Source organism: Perissodus microlepis, chromosome 19 (genome assembly GCF_051167445.1).
Source record: "Perissodus microlepis isolate ML-2025 ecotype Zambia chromosome 19, ASM5116744v1, whole genome shotgun sequence".
Taxonomy (NCBI): domain Eukaryota; kingdom Metazoa; phylum Chordata; class Actinopteri; order Cichliformes; family Cichlidae; genus Perissodus; species Perissodus microlepis.
In genome coordinates, this window is record NC_140479.1 from 14,949,665 (window position 1) to 14,966,275 (window position 16,611).

The following is a 16,611-nucleotide window of genomic DNA, read 5'->3' on the forward strand; positions in this document are numbered from 1 at the left end:
TGCCATCTAACCACTGACCAGTAGTAAAACTTATGCAAACTGGGAATGCCTCCAAAATAAGAGATTGAAAGCAATACATTTTAAAACTTTTACTTTGGTGGTCTCCATTTATGGTTTGTGTCACACTCTGCAGTTTTACTACTGCTTAGCAAGTATTTGGGGAGTATATGCAGACAAGCTGGCATGTTTCATAAGTCTGCAAGGAGGTGCTCGGTACAGCACCGAAACCCAACTTCACCTACTAACAGCAAAAAACCTCCAACATTCGACTGGTAGAAATACATTTTTCCCCAACTAACCGAAGGTTATCAGGGGTTCATAGACTGATCTCTAGGCCAGGTTACATGACTTAATTATTTTCCAGCGACATGAAACTGAGAAACTGAGTCGCTATTCAGCAGTTTAAAATCATAGTCTGTTTTTCTACAACATACTAAAGTTCAAATTATTTTCTTTAAAGATCTTGGAAGTAAGTCTTGCGACTATTAAGTCTAGTAAGTCTAGATTTGCACATGGAAAAGATTTATAATATATTACAAATGTACCAATTAACCATTGTCTCTGTTACCTGTAACTAGTGTTAAATTACGGAGGAAAAAATCTTTGACGATACCAGAAAATTCTGAAGCATTCAGGCACTGCTACAATAAATCTACAGTTAATAATATTAATCTTTTCTTGTGACTATCACTTCATATTAAAGTACGTCTATGATGATTGGCTCAGCATTTAAACCTAAGCCAAGCCTGACCAGACACTTGTATACTTTCTACCATATTCATGTAAAATGATCTGTTGCATTCAATTATCTTCCACTATCTGCCCTCAGTACACTCAGTCAATATCCATCTCCATCTGGGCTTTGGCTCGTTATTGTTCTTTATTGAATTAAAGCACTACCATCCAACAGAAACTCTCCCAAGCTTATAGCTGTACCACCTAAGATCTGTCAGTCCTCTTAAACCACCATGTTGTGCTATAGTTGCCAGAACAAACTGTACTCAAACCACATCTGCCTGTTTGCCACATCTGCAAACAGTGATGGAAATCAACGTATAGTCTTGAGTAAGACATAGCTTCCGTATGATGAGGCTAAATAAAACAATAAATATGATACAAGGCATCTCAACAACTGCAAACACATGTAGAAGCATGGACAGCTACCAACAGCATGGGCAAAATAAACTTTGAAGTCAAAGAAAGCACAGCTGAGCTGCAAACACTTTTACTTTTATGCTGGGAATATTAAATATCAATGGTCTGGGAAAAAAATGGGAAAAAAGGCAATTCCACCTTAAACAAAATGAGGACACATGACCTTTACAACAGCTCTGCCAACAAAACGAAAAGGATGATAACACAACACAAGAAACCCAACAGAAAAAGAGCATCACATGGAGTTCTGTACCTTCCGGGGTGCAGGAGTCTGTCTCATCATTTTTGCAAGGGAAGAAGACATACACACACACGGTCACCCAGAAACATACAAATACACACACACAAACAGGAAGCTGATAAAACAGGCAAAGATCCACAGACAGCGGGTTCAGAACAGACAGGCGGAAAGCTGAAGCTGAACAGTCAGACAGGCAGCGGCTCAGGCCGGGGAGCTGCAGTGGTGCAAATGGCCGCGGCGATTTATTCCCAGGCTCCCCCTCCCTCCTTCTGTTCGTCCCTTCCTCCTGCTATCGTCCTCCTTTATGTCCTCTTTCTCTCATAATCCATTTGCCGGCGCCCTCTGTCAGCACCTCTCTTCTGCTCTCGCCTCTGATTAGGACACGAACATCCCTCTGCCACGAGCCTCCAGCCTGCTGCCGTTTCCTGCTACACTGGAGACGCCTCTCCTCCCCTAACCTCTCTCTCCAACCCTCTGTCTCATTTCCCCCCCTCTTCTCTCTCTCGCTTGTTGGGATTTGTCAGCTGCTCCTGCATTACATCACTGTGTGCCCTCCTCCCTCCCTGCTGCTCACCCACTCATCACCACCTCTAACACAGACAGACAGGGGGGAGGGAGGGAGAGGGGGAGGGAGGGATGGGTGTGAAGTGGTGATTGGGGACAGACAGGGGAGGAAAGGGATGATGTGAGGCAGAGGAGGGCGGGGCTGTAAATGGAGGTGAGAGGGAAAAATGAGCAGCCACGCTAATGCAAGCCTCTCTTATCTCCTAGCAACGCTGGCAGATCATCAAAAAGGTTCACTAAAATGAGGCTGATGAAAACAAAAGGGGTGGGGGGGCGACACCCGAGCGGCTTTATGAGGTATACCTTTATTAGTGAGTCTTGCTATTTTTGAACTGCGCCTAACCGTGCTTTACATAGACACATACCCAGAGTACAGAGGTTAAGAAAGCCTCACATAAAAACTCATAAATGCAAACATCATGACAGCCAGAGATAAGATCCGAACTTTAAAAGTAACATTAACTGTAGCAAAAGGATTTTTTTTTTTTAATTAAAAGGGAGATTTAATAGTTCGACAGTCTCCTAAAGAGCCGTCTAAGGAAGCAATCGTGATATCTTCCTCACTAATCTGTTGCTCTGCACCAACAGCTCAGCAGGAAGAGAGAGGGATCTCTAAGAGGATTAATCCACAAAGTATAAGATACTCTGATCAGTTGTGAGCTTTAAACCTCAAATACTTTCACGTCATGGGCAAAAAAAAACATGGGGAGAAAATGTCCAATGAGGTTTTAGTAAACGGGCAATGTTTAAGAGTATTAGGAATCTGATTGTGGAGAGAAAAAAACAAAACAAGCAACAGGACGTCAGGCTGCGGAGGCAGAAAGAACAACAGCTTATGAGTATCTATTACAGAGCAGCTTAGAGAAAACTGTCCTGTTGAAATATTAAACATATTTTTTCATAATCCACTCAAATTCTCTCCAGCACACAGACTAAGTGCTACTCTGAGAGTGATGGAGTGAGAGCGGCCGACAGACAGAGTGGATGCTGAGATGGGTGGAGATGTATCAGGTTCCTGCTTTCCCAGCACACAGAGGGAGGATCGCTGCCTCCGAGGTCACTGCAGTGCAGCTTCAACGAAACAAAAGGAGATAAAATTACTGTCCAGAAAGCATAAATAAGCCCAAAACCTTAGCTGAGAAAAATAATGGCTTAAGGTTCAAGCTTCAGAACAGCAGTACAAAAGCATTTTACTTTGCTTTTCCTTCACTGAGTTTCCATTTTGGTCTTGTCTGTAACATTTCCTACTCTTCCTCAGTTTCACCGGCTCTGTGACTGAACATTTGATCCTCCTGCTTTAAAGTTCCCTCCTGATGTTCAAAGTCAGCCTGCCAAGGAGGAGATGCAGACCAGGAGACGATAAAGAAGAACCGAGCTGACGGGAAATCTATACTCTGCAGGTTACTGCAGGCAGGAGGGCAGCTCATTTCACCTCAGTCGCATTCTGACATTTTCAAGGAACGCCTGCATGTATGAGTCAGCCAAGAATGACAAAGAGCAGCGGACAGCCAGCTTGGATCTCATGATAGACGTGTGGGAACAAATACAATATTATAAGGAAATTATATTTTCTAACTTTGTGGCTGGTCTCAAAATTATTGTGTAACAGGATAACGTACACACCACCCTGTCCTTAATAAAGACCTTTATTAACAAGAGTAATAGGGAGTGGTGCAACAGATGGTCCAGCCCTCACAGAGCAGCATCATGCAGTCAGTGTGGGATCACATGAAAAGACAGAAGAACTGCGGTTCTCTAAGATGCTTAAAACAACCTTGAAACTTGGTGACGGTCACACCAAAGACTGATTTAATTTAGTTTGTTCTCTTAATACTAATGCTTTAGTTAGTAATAAATTAAAGTGATTTAGTAAGGCTTTCATTCAAGAATCAAAGGCTGGATCACTGGACTTTTCAACATAACTTCAAGTCCAAGAACCGAACTAATCCATCTCATTCACAAAAACAGAGACTTCAGGGTTTAATATAAAAGTGTTAACTTCCATAATAGGTTGCAAGATATGTTAATGTTATCAAAAATGCGTGAATATACAACTTAGTATCTAGACTGAGCAGAAATATCCCAAAAGTGACAGAGGAGTGAATGAGAGGGGAGGACCAAAACCCATGAACCCCAAAACATGTCCTGATCTTTACAGTTACTTTTATTTCATGCAATTAATCTGCTGCAAAAAATATCTATTGGCAATCAAAAAGTCTAAAGCTAAGGTGTAGAACATAAGATCCTGGGGGCCAGAAACGGCCTGGCAAAGACTCAAATCTGGCCGGTCTTTGGAGAATGTGAAGGAGGATATAAACTTTAGACTTTTAACTGTATTTTTTACAATAATAAAGACCTCCCCAGAGCTATTCATACTACACCAATGTAATTAGCCAATAGAAAAACAGTTAAATGAGACAATTTCCGTTTTTTTCATTGTCTACTATACTTACTTTACAGTCTGTCCACAGTAAAATAATAGGACAGATTCTGTGAATTAACGAACAATTTCTGCTTTATAACTACAGGACAGTGAGGGTAACATGTTGCCAGAACTTTAACAGCTTTTACAGCCTGTAAGACACGGGTGACCCTCCCCTCCCATGCCAACCAAACAGCAGACCATGGCTTTAACGAGTGGGGGGAGATCGTAACAGTTGTGCTGACAGATTTCTTCATCATGTAGAAAACCTGAGACATACTGTTGAAATCATACTTCTTTTTCTTAATTTGATATTGCGGAGATTAAATGTGCAGTTAAACTTCTTTACATCGACACTAAGAGGATTTTCACCACTCTGGCCCATCCAAACAAAAACAAAAAAGGGCTGTATGTGGTGCATAATGTAAAATCTGTTTGACATCCCTGGTCCGAAGCCTAAGATAGTTATATGATAATGATGGACTGCTTTTTGTCCTTTTTGTTAGCTCATGTGTGTCATTTTACTTTTATAGATGCAACCTTGCAGAGGCAGTAGGTGGTAAGTGGTAACCATTATTGTTAAAAAAAACAATGGTTCCATGCAGGAACCACTGCACGTTCACAGAGCCTCTGAAAAACCTTTGGACACTTAGCAAACTTAGCATGTTTGAATGTGCACAAAAAGCAGAAGACCAAGCAGACAATGTTGGACAGAGCTGCACCGAACAGAGAGCAGAGAGGGCGGTGAGGTGATGCGACACAGCTTTCATTCATACATACATAGAGCGCATCAGTACAGAGACCAGAGATGGCGGTGTGGTAGGCTGCGAGGAGTCATGGGTAAAATGAGGGGTGAGGCTCTGTTGCCATGCAGCAGCGAGGCCATTCAGAGCCACGGTTACCACGGTTACCACGGTTACTACGGTCATCATCATAACATTACCACTGTACTGAGGTTAGAGAAACATGCAGCACCTTTTTGGGTTTCACTCCTCGCTGCGTCGGTCAAAGGAGGTAAGGAGACGAGGAAAGGAAGGAGGAGGGAGGGAGGGTGAAGGTTAAAGATCAGGAGTTTGTCAGCAGCATGCCGGAGGTGATGGGAACTGTGGTGGTTTGGACCTGTGTGTTGGACCTCAATAACTTTCACAAACACAAATCTCTTCATACTCACTTCTTCATTCTCATTTTGTTCATTTTCTCCACATTAAAAACACATTAAACTACACTTTTGTGTAAAAATATTTTCATTGCCTATTATTAAAATAATTTGAGCCATTCTCCCATGGCTGGTCAACAAAAAAAATATATATTCTTCCATTTTCTATGACACAAGCAATAAAAATGGAAACAGTGAGATCCTACAAATACAGTATATGTAAACATGAAGTACTGCTTCTTTCAAGGGTAAGGTTTTACATATTAGGACATAAAAGATTATCTGGTCATTACCAGGTATTAAAATTAGATCAACACAACCTAAGATGAACAATAAACAAGACACAGTACAAGTTGTAATATATTTAACAAAAACTGAGTGAAAAATCAGAAGCAGCGTGTGAAAAACATAAGCACACCCCATGATTCAGTACCTTGTAAAACCACCAACAGCAACAAAAACCTGAAGTGACTGTTTTCACTTTATCACATACTAAGGATCAGATTATTTTTATTATGTCCTCATACATGAAACCTTACAGTTATCTTTCCTTTTACAATGACTGTACAATTTGCATAAATAAAACAACATATCTAGTCATAGAAAAAAGTCATTTAAATGTGACTAATTTGGAATATAGTTTTTAAATCAAATGCCTCCGTTCTGGTTTCCACTTGACAGAGTGAACTTATCATTACAGGTTATTCCCTGTGCAAAGATTCTCTCAACATGCTGACATTGAATGGATTAACCTTTAACAGCAAAGAGATTTTTTGCCTTGATGTGTGCAACTTTAAAGTTTAATTCAAACCCAAGACTTCTTAAAATTACTTTAAATCCAGATATCCATATATCACTATAGTCACATCCATAAACCATGTTTGCTTTTGCTCTTTTCATCAAAAGTGAACTCTTACACCATATTAACACTGCAGGTTTAAGGTAAATTTAACCAGTATACTTCTCTTCAGCACCAGATGTCTATTAAAACATATAACAAACATATAACAATTCCTATGAAAAATGACTGCAATGGATTTAAGTGTCAGTTAGACCTGAAGGCAAAAGTCAAGCACACTAAATAAATTATTAGTTAGATCAGTGCTTTTTTACTCCTGAGTCATGGCTCTGATGTGCTGGATTTTTTCTATATTTTTCTTAGTGTCTACCAAACATGCAGAGTAACACTGGACATATGTGAGTAAACGGCGCCCTCTACTGGACAGAGAGAACTCATTCAACTCTAGAGCTACAATTTGGTTTAGCACATTTCTGAACTTGGTAAACTCAGATTAAACTATAACTACATTAAGCTGAATTAAGTGGAAACATTTACAGATGTACATGTGCAAGAGCCTCATATAATATTCCATATTGTTTAATAGTCCCATTACTTTATTTTTTTATTGTAAATTAGAACTAATTACCACATCACAGTGTTATGTTACACTAGTTTCATGTAGGAATCACCTTTTAAATTCACAGCCATGCTATGATGAAGCCAAATTAAATGTTAATCTACTGCAGGCACTTTCCCCAAACACCTGATCCTAACAAAACCTAACAAAACAACAGCCGTCAGAAATGGATTAAATATCTCACATATGAATTTCCCTGCAGAGTGCAAATCGCCAAACAATAAACACCAACACATAGCACTTACTTTAGTACGTCTATGTGTGTGTGTGTGTGTGTGTGTGTGTGTGTGTGTGTGTGTGTGTGTGTGTGTGTGTGCAGGTGGGAGTCTGTATGCATGAATGTGTGTACGTGCAGTGTGGGTGTGTATGTATTCAGGTGTCAGGCGGCACGTTTGCCTCGGCTTTCCTGCAAACTTTGCGTCACAGTGCAGCGTTATCTCACTCACCAGTTTAGCAGACTTGGCTGACTCCAGGATTTCTGACAAGATAAAGAAGAAACACATTCCCAGAACATTAAGATAAAAATCTTTAAGAGTTATAAAATCCCACAGCAGGTTATGGCGCAAACAGAGTCAACATAATTTATTGTTCATTCACCAGATGGTCAAACCTGACTGGCAGCTGTTGAAACCTGTATGCACCCTTATTTAAAATTCACTTCTCCATGCCCTTTTTTCCCCTACTCATGTTATTGAAGGAAAGTGTTATTTGTATGCTGGTGATCTCACCGTCACTTTCAGAGCCCCTTTTACAAATCACTTTCAGACAAAAGCCACATCTTAAGACAATAACTTTTCTTTCTGGCTTTCAGGCTGGCAGAGTTCCAAATTAAAAGCTCTAACTCACATAATGGCTGCAGCAGCAGGTAAAAGAGACAAAAATCTGCATCCTGGAAGATTTGTGTAATAGTAATAATCTGAATAATGTCTCTTTCTTCCACTCACAGAAAATAAAACTAATAGAAATGTGATTGTGGTTTACAAACTTGCGTGTCAGAGATTATTGTGAAAGGGCGACAGAACCGGATGTTCCAATGCCAATATTTTCTTGTTTTCAGTTGGCTGATTGATTTCATTTGTGTCTTGGAGGCCCTTCTCATGTTTAAAAATAAGAAAATATTGGCAATAAGGCAGAGGTAAAATTACAATGCGTACAATGTGCCTTGCCGCAAATTAGCAACAACAGGCAAAACAAGAGAAAACTGTAAAGTTGAGACCCACAGTGGCTGAATATATTTGAAGATATGAAGATGTAATATGGGAAGACTTGGGAAGGCATGTTATAAGAATTCAATAACATTGAATGGATAACGGTAAAGCCAGAGTGGATATAAAACTCACTGAAAAAGGTACCAGAACAAGAGACAGACATTTTTTAAATATATTTATGGGGTGTAAAAAAAGTAGGTCACCTAAATAGACTGGAGCCTTTTGAATGTTATTACTTATACCTGTCAGCTACACTTACTGCTCATCTTTCCCTTTGAATTTTGGTGCATAGCAGCATTTACAGAAGCACTCAGCGTTTCAAGGCCTTTTCTTCGCGTCACTGCTTTAAATGAAAAAGTGTCTTGTTGCCAGGTTACATCTGAATCAACTGTCCAGTGTCATTTAATCTGCCTTTTCATGGCCCAGATGTCCATCAAAAATCACACAAAAAAAAGTGTTTACCACTAAAACATCACGAGTTTAGTGGGGAGAAAATAATGTGTTATCCACATATATGTGTGTTAAGATCTCAAATCCACATTGGGATCCACTTTCATAATTCCCTCACTTGATAAGGCATGACATGATAACATATTTCCTTGTAATGTTAATCTGCTGTAGATCATTTTATGTTTTTTAGACCTGCCACTTCTTTTGTCCTTCATTTATCCAGTTTCCTAATTTTTCTAAGGACATGCTACACAAGTTTTCAGCTAATAAGTCTTTCGAAATCACCTTATTTGTGCAAAAAAATAAATTTTATGCCTGTTAAACTATGTTATCTTTAACATTTTATATAGATTCAAGTAGTGGAACACATTATATGTTCTTGCGACAGGCTGTTAGGAACAACATGCATAAAATGGGAATTTAAAGTTCGTTCTGTGCCAAGTTATCTGTAATGCGTAGAGACGTAGACACAAGTTAAGTGCCTTTTTTATGCTTGAGCGATTTACGGGTCAGTGTTACGTGACTTAAAAAAAAAATATATATATATAAAAACATTCCTCTGAAAACAGCCAGAGGAATGAAGTTTGGAGAACTACTGCTCAAAAGGTTTGCAAAAAAGTCGGGCTCCTTAGAAGACAAATACAAAGATATGAGGGGCGGCTCAAGATATAGCAAAGTACTCTTAAATAAAGAGAACAGCTATTGTTTAAACTGTGGCCCGATCATCATTATCATCACCTTTATTTATAAAGCACTTTAAAACAACCACCGATGAAGAGTTTGACATCTGCTGGTGGCTAACTTACCGTACGTGGGATTCAAATCCACAATTTTTACTTGTTATTCACTCATCACATAAGTAAAACCAGGCAGCATCCCTGTAATAAGATACTAAATGTACCAAAGTGCTTTTATATCTTAGATCTTCAGCTGTCTATCTAAAATACAGCAGGAGAGCAGGTGAGAATAAACCCTGCTTATTGGTTTCAAATATGGCATGCACACTTACTATCAGGCTCTATAAGGACAGGATAGACTGGATTTTACTGTGCTTGGGCATTTTTTTTTTTATTTTACTGATAAAGCAGTACCAGCAGAATACTAAAGACGACCTGCAAATATGACCATCTGGATGTGTGTGTGCGTTCTCACCTCGTTTGGGAACCTTGCCAGTGCCGGGCTCAGGTGTCTCAGGAGACGTTGTGTCTGCCCCATCATCTACCAGCTGGATCTGAGACAGCGGGAGAGAGACGTTTAGTCATGTCTTCCAAAAACACAACTGTGAGTGCTGCTGTTAAATGAAAGAGGTGACAGAGATGAAGAGGCATATCGCAAAAGGGGAGCCACAAGCGAGCCTTTTAAGCCAAGCAGGAGACACGCTGAAGAGGATTAGTGACACAACTGCTAATCTACAGTAAAGCTGAATCTTATGCATAAACGTGTAATTCTACATAGGTTTGATGTTTCTTTTTAGCATTAAATTTGTATCACTTTTTTCAGCACAGTCAAAAGTTAAAAAGCTTTAACAGTTACTGGTAACTGTAACAGAACACACAAAGTATAAACTGTTTGCTGCTAACATTTAAGTACAACCACCATCACATTAACTGGTAATGATTTTTTAGCCCTGAAGTGGATGGATTTGACGAGCAGCCAAAGAGTGATTGATGTGTTTGGATTCAGCAATGTAGACATCTCGTTCTGATTTGATGACTGCAACAACTTTGTGTAATTTGATCATAATAAGCTACCGTAAAATGGTGCTTGTCCCAGCACTAAAACAAATAGAATTAAACTGACAGTCACAAAGACAGATGTGACAATACTGCAAGTTACATTACACTGACTGTTTATTATTGTGTGCCCGCACATAAGAGATATCCTGCAGGTACCATTTCTTCCAAAACTAAATCACTTATTTCAATAAATCTTTTGACTTTTTCTTTTTAGTAGTAACAGTCCAGTTCCACATTAGGTTGGCAACCCCAGAGATGTAGATTACAGTCATATGATTAACATAAACCTCACTGTAAACTTGCTCCTTCCAAACAGATTTATTTATTTATTGCCAGATTCAGTGTGGCCTATTCTCTTAGCGCTACTTATGAAGGGTAAAGCTGGTAAAGTAAGCCATCGTAATAATCACAGGTCCATAACCTTAGCCAGTATAATATTTCAGAAAGACTTTTGCAGGATAAATACATTTTTTAAATTTAAACCGAAACATGGAACTGGTCTGTGTATGTATATTTTGAAGGAAATTATAAACAAACACAAGAAAAGAAGTCATCAGTTTGTATTTGTTTTATTTCTATGCCTGCAAACCTTTGATTGTGTAAAACAGAGTTATTTTGCTGAGCTGAGTCATAAAGAGATGCCTGAATACATTGTGAGAGTTCTGATTTATTTCTATTCCAAACAGACGTTACAAGTAAATTGAAGAGACAGCATGCGTGTCTGTAAAACTGTGTGCATGGTTGATAATATTCTAGATATTCTGAACCATATTATGTATGCAGATGATCTTGTGTCCTCGTACCGCTGGTCGCCAGCAGCTCCTTCACATATGTTCTCCTCATGGTGTGGAACATATACACATGGTTATAGAACCAAGGAGGACAAACACCTAGTATTTCCAGAATTTGAATACTCAAATATTAACGCTGTCTGCAATAAGGTCAAATATCTCGAACATGTTATTATAGATCAAATGATGGATGACAAAGTTATTTACAGGCACAGCTGGATGATGTAAGCATAACCAAACATCCATTAATGAATATTTAATGCATGTACAGACAGAGTGAAGATCTCTTTATTTAGAGCATATTGTACACCTGTACCTGTTTCTCTGAGCTTGAACTGTTGCTGTGCATTAGTTCTATGTAAATAAAATGGAACTGAATTAAACCCTCTGCAACTCTGATCAGGATAAGCAGTTAAGAATATAGATGGACGGTTTCACAAGAAAGAAGTTTTAATTTACAAAAAAAAACAAAAAACATAAGTAGCAAAAATGTTAAACTATTGTAATTTTAGTTTATTCTATCATCTCCTCCAGGTCACTATAGTTGAATTATGGTGACATTATGCAGAATTTTGAGGGAGAGAAACTGTTGCAGATCAAAAAGAATAACCAAAGACCCCGAAGCAACAAAAAAACAAAAGCACCACGGAAGACAATAAAGGAAAATATCAGCCCACACACACAGCACACTGTGCCACATAAAAGGAAAACAAAATCTCTTATGTGTTTAAAAAAAAAAATAACTGGGGTAAAGACATTTACTTAATACACCTGTATTTACCTGTGACTGTCTCACAAAAATCCCATGATTCTCTTCACAGGTGAAGTAACGCTTTCCCTGTACGGTGCCGTCATTTTTGCCCTTGGCTTCATCCAGGATGACCCCCACCCATTTTCCAGAGGCAAAGAGGGTGGTCCCGATGTAGGCCACTGTGCCACGCTGCCCCTTCCCAATCACCTCCACCAGGGAGCCCACTTTGACGGGCCGCCCACCCCCGTCTGAGCTCATCCTGCTGCTGCCACTGCTGGTGGTCTGGGTGGGATGAGGAAAGAAAACACAGACCTGGGCTGTTAAAACAGGCATTTATAATCAGCTCAACATCACAGGTGATTTAGTTTGAGTGGTATTAAGAGGTATTTAATGTTTAGCATTAGATTTAGGTTAATCTAATGTATTTATGTTAAATACTACTGTTTAGTTTACTTTGAAAGAACCATTTTCCACATTGTGTTGGCAAAGGTTTGCAAAAAATTGATGTTTCACATTCAATAGATTGTCAAGATGACTGAACTGGTTGTGTTCTGGTTATATTTCTATATAAAAGTAAGGTCGCCAAACACGTGTCATTTTGCAGTTAAATCATAGTCATGCAGAAACTCTGTCACAATTTGTGAGGGAACTTCTGAATTTCTTTAAAACAAAGTTCAAATGAATTTGAAATTGTATATTTGTGATTTTCCCCAATTTATCACAGTCAATCATTACATTATAACAAACAACTGCATGTAACTACCAACTTGACCCAATTTAATCTGATAGCAGACTGACAGCAAACTGACTCAGTCTTATTGTTATTTTCTTGCACTCGTGATGCACCTAAGACCCTTAAAAGAGAGTAACTGACCGCAAGTGGTCACAGGCGTGGTCGCCGACCTTAACAGGCAACAATATTGCAAGATGATTGCACATGTTAATAGTAATTTTGGTCAAGTTGCTGTTTCCAATCACTGTTTTCCCTAGTGTGACTGTAGCAAAGACCCATTAGCTCAGGGATTAGGGTTGGTTGGGTGATACAACAGAAGGTGCTTTTATGAGACCATCCCGATACACAGTGGCTCACCTTTGAGGGACAGAGGACCAGGCCTCATCCTGATGCTGCTCTCTCTAAATGTCAGTGCACGCTTGAACAGCACTGCTCTTTCTTTCTAGCTGAGGAGGCAAACTTTATGGTAATTCCATGGCAACAAACACCTGAGACGTCACAATGCAATTTGGATGTGTGAAGAACAAAATGCACACAAGAACGTTTTCAAATTGGCTTCAGCTACAATATTTTGTAATCAAATAATGCTGCATAACCCAATTTACAGAGCAATGTCCTAGAATTGATGGTGACTCAGCAGAACAGTGCAGAGAGGAGCAGATATCATTCTCTGCTTCAGCTAAACACACACTGTCTATGTGTTGCTGTTTAACTTAAAGGTTAAACTACACAAAAATCTTTGTGAAAGTTTAACCAAAAACAGAAAAACAACTATAGCATGAAGACTCTTCGACAGACACTGTATCCTCTGGTGTCACTACTGCTGCAAGAAGCTGTGCTGTTATGTTAATTTGGGGCTTTTAATGATTTCTTAGAAGTGTTCATTTTCTAGAGTGGAATGACTGTACATCATGCATCTTTACTGACTTTAACAAAACAAGAGTTGCGTGCACAAGTTTTTTTATCCAGTTTATTTTGGAATAACTGTAATCTACGCATGTTGAAAAGTATACAACCTTAAATATATACATAAACTCGCTCAAATCTGGTAACAAGTGGTGATGAAGGTTCTAAAAAGAGGTCTGAGTCTTTTAACTTGATAATGCCAAGCCCTATTAACTTGTCGTTAGCGATCATGACTGACTGGAACTGATAGTTTTGCTTTGTCTGCATCTCATTGGACTGCCCAATAGTCAGCACAGTATTAAAGTCCAACAAACTCAGTGAAGATCGAAGAATGAGTACAATTGCTTGACCTGATGATCCCGATGTTATTTGGATGAGTCACCACTCTGCCTTTGTCTGGAAAAAGACCTAAACTGTTATCATCAGTTGTGGGAAAATTGGTTAGGATCAACCCAGGAACCACCAAGGCTCAAGCCTGCCATGAGCTGAAAACTACAGGAACACCAGCATCTGTCATGGTCCTGAGACTGCTGACTCAGTGTTTTTGTTTTGATTAGGAGTTGCTTATGTTTCTGATTAATTCTTGTTAAGATTTGCTAGTTCTTAGGCTTGATTTCTGTGCTCCCTCTGTTTAGTGTCTAGTCTGTGTCTCAGTGCCTGCCCTGGTCCCACATCTCCTGTCTAAGTTATCCCTGTCCTTGTGTTCCCTCTGTACCGTGTCAGTATCGGGTCTCTGAGTCTGTGTCTGTAAGTTCAGTTGTTGTGCTTCCTGTTTTACTTTGAAAGTCTGTGTCTGTATTCTGTGTTGCTTCCCTTGTCTCGTCCTGCAGAATTAGTCCCAGCTGTGTTTCCCTTCTGTCTCCTGTTTCTTGATTACCCCTGTCATCCCCAGCTTGTTGTCACGTCGTACCCTTTCCATGCTGTGTCTTCACCTCTGTGTTACGATAGTTTTCTAGTTCTCCGTTCAAAGCTTAGCTTTCTAGTTTCCCCAGTTTCCAAGGTAATGCTTAGTGCTTTGAGTTCTTGTTTTTTTGCCCTGTATTCATGAAGAGTTCTTCCAGCAATAAATGCTACACTTTAGTTTAACCTTCCTTTTCCGAGTCCTGCATTTGGGTCCAATCTCCTGCCTTCCACACAGCAGAACATGACAGCGTCACTGTCCACAGTGAAGCCAGTTTCACGTTGCAATGGACTAAGAGCCATCTTTTGTGCCGACCAAGAAAGAAACCTCTGCTTCAAATCCACTACGCATTGGGCCTGTGTAAAATCAACATCTTTAAGCTTGATTTAAATTTGTAGCTGCCCACATTAATAAATCAAACTAATTCTGGAGAAAAGTTTTTTGGTCAGACAGAACAAAGACAGCACTATTTGGTCACAACAAAAGGTATGTTTGAAAGAGTAAAGATGAGGTTTTCAAACCTAAGTACAATGTACCAACTGTAGCATCATGCTCTGGGGCTGTTCTGCTGCCAGTGGTACTGGTACACTGAAAAAAGTGAATGGAACAATGAAGGAAGAGGACTACCTCCAAATCCTTCAACTTCACCTCAAATCAACAGCTACGGTTGAAACTTGAACACAGTATTCTAACAGGACAATCATCTCAAACACACATCAAAACTGGTTTGGAATTAAAAAAGCAGGCTGACATTAAGTTTCTGGAACAGCCTTCCCAAAAGGAAGGCAATAAACCAGTTTAAAATGTAAATGAACTCTACCAATTTTTCCAAGAAACGTTGTCAAATATCCAGCCAAAGCACCTGGTCAAGGTGCAACTTGCCAAGGGACATTTAACCAAAGTGGAGGTGGTTGTAACTTTTTTTGCCCTGTGTGGACTAGAGAAAGTCCAAAATAAATTTAAACTTGTGTTCCCAGTTCTTGCTTTTAAAGTCAATGAAGATGTATGCTGTACAATTATTCCACTCTGCAAAAAGAACAATTCAAAGAAATAATTCAAAGCCCTGTGACATGTATGTCCACAATGAGTCGATGTAAATTTCTGAACACAAATGTACATTATGGTAATTCTAGTTCTAAACATAAACCTCAAACATTTGACTTTACTTCTTGTTTTCTGTGACACACTCACTCCAAAAATGTCCAAACAGTTAACACCAGCTGAACAAGTTTTCCAGTCCTGTTTTAGTGAGCCTCAGTTAATGTCCTCTTTGGCCTGCATGGTGATTAAAGTGGCGTCTAAGTCTACAGTGAAGGTCCTCAATAAAGGCAAAACGTATTATGAACAGGTGTCTACTCTCTTCAAAAGAAATCAACACAAGTACACTGGACTGCCATTTGTTCTTCAGATAGCAAAAGCTTAAAAAACAGTTGATGTGATTTATGGACCAAGACACACATTTTGTTAACTGGATTATAATTTCATGTGTTCAAGGAAACCCCTTTATTCAAACATGCGGCTTACCGTACTACATATTTGGTATAAGTTTGAACTTGTTAGCTTTTAGGTCTTCAAAATCTAATCTGATCATCTGCTCCACATAAAGCATGAAGCTTCCACTACATTGTCCATTATTCTTGAGTTTCAGTATTCATGAAAACATTAAAACATAAAATCTGGTTAAACCACATGCCTAAAGGTCTTAGACAATCAGTACCCTAATGTAAGGTCACTGAAACTTTGCAAAGTATACATTGGAATGCTGTAAAGTAAGCAGCGCTTTGCACAATCACTCCAAGAATTTTAATGGTCACAAAACCCTGGCTTGAAAAACATATTTAAAGTATAAAGTTGGTGTTTCAATGATTTAAAGGCACTCACCTCACACTGGATGAAAGTTACATACATGTATCTTTATTATAAACAACCACAGCTCCTCACACATAAAGTCAGACAGCCACTGCTGATATTCACTTAAGTGGCAGCTTTTATTCAAAGCCTGGATCCCCTTAATTGTTTAAAGTCTAATTAACTCCTCTTATAATTCATGACCAACATGGAGCGAGACATTTTAACTAGTCATGAGCAATAAATGATGCTTCCACAGTTTCTACGTCACAGCTGAGTCTTCAAAGCTTTTACTTAAAGCGTCAAATCACTTCAGTGTGTTGCACTTCAC

The 16,611-nt window shown here is 39.2% G+C and overlaps 1 protein-coding gene across 6 annotated transcripts in view; it reads right to left on the reverse strand.

The window, feature by feature from the left end:
- LOC146365643 (dynactin subunit 1-like) overlaps nt 1–16,611 on the reverse strand; it is a 34,117-nt gene that overhangs the window by 13,421 nt on the left and 4,085 nt on the right. For 3 of the 6 annotated variants that reach the window (XM_084915311.1, XM_084915307.1, XM_084915306.1), the window contains exons 2-6: nt 11,923–12,174; nt 9,767–9,845; nt 7,403–7,434; nt 5,358–5,378; nt 1,409–1,426 (exon numbers count right to left, since the gene is read on the reverse strand). In XM_084915311.1, the coding sequence (XP_084771437.1) occupies nt 1,409–1,426; nt 5,358–5,378; nt 7,403–7,434; nt 9,767–9,845; nt 11,923–12,150 (378 nt within the window). In that variant the 5' untranslated portion in view covers nt 12,151–12,174. The remainder of the gene's footprint in view (nt 1–1,408; nt 1,427–5,357; nt 5,379–7,402; nt 7,435–9,766; nt 9,846–11,922; nt 12,175–16,611) is intronic. The other 3 variants (XM_084915309.1, XM_084915308.1, XM_084915310.1) reach the window with 3 other exon arrangements.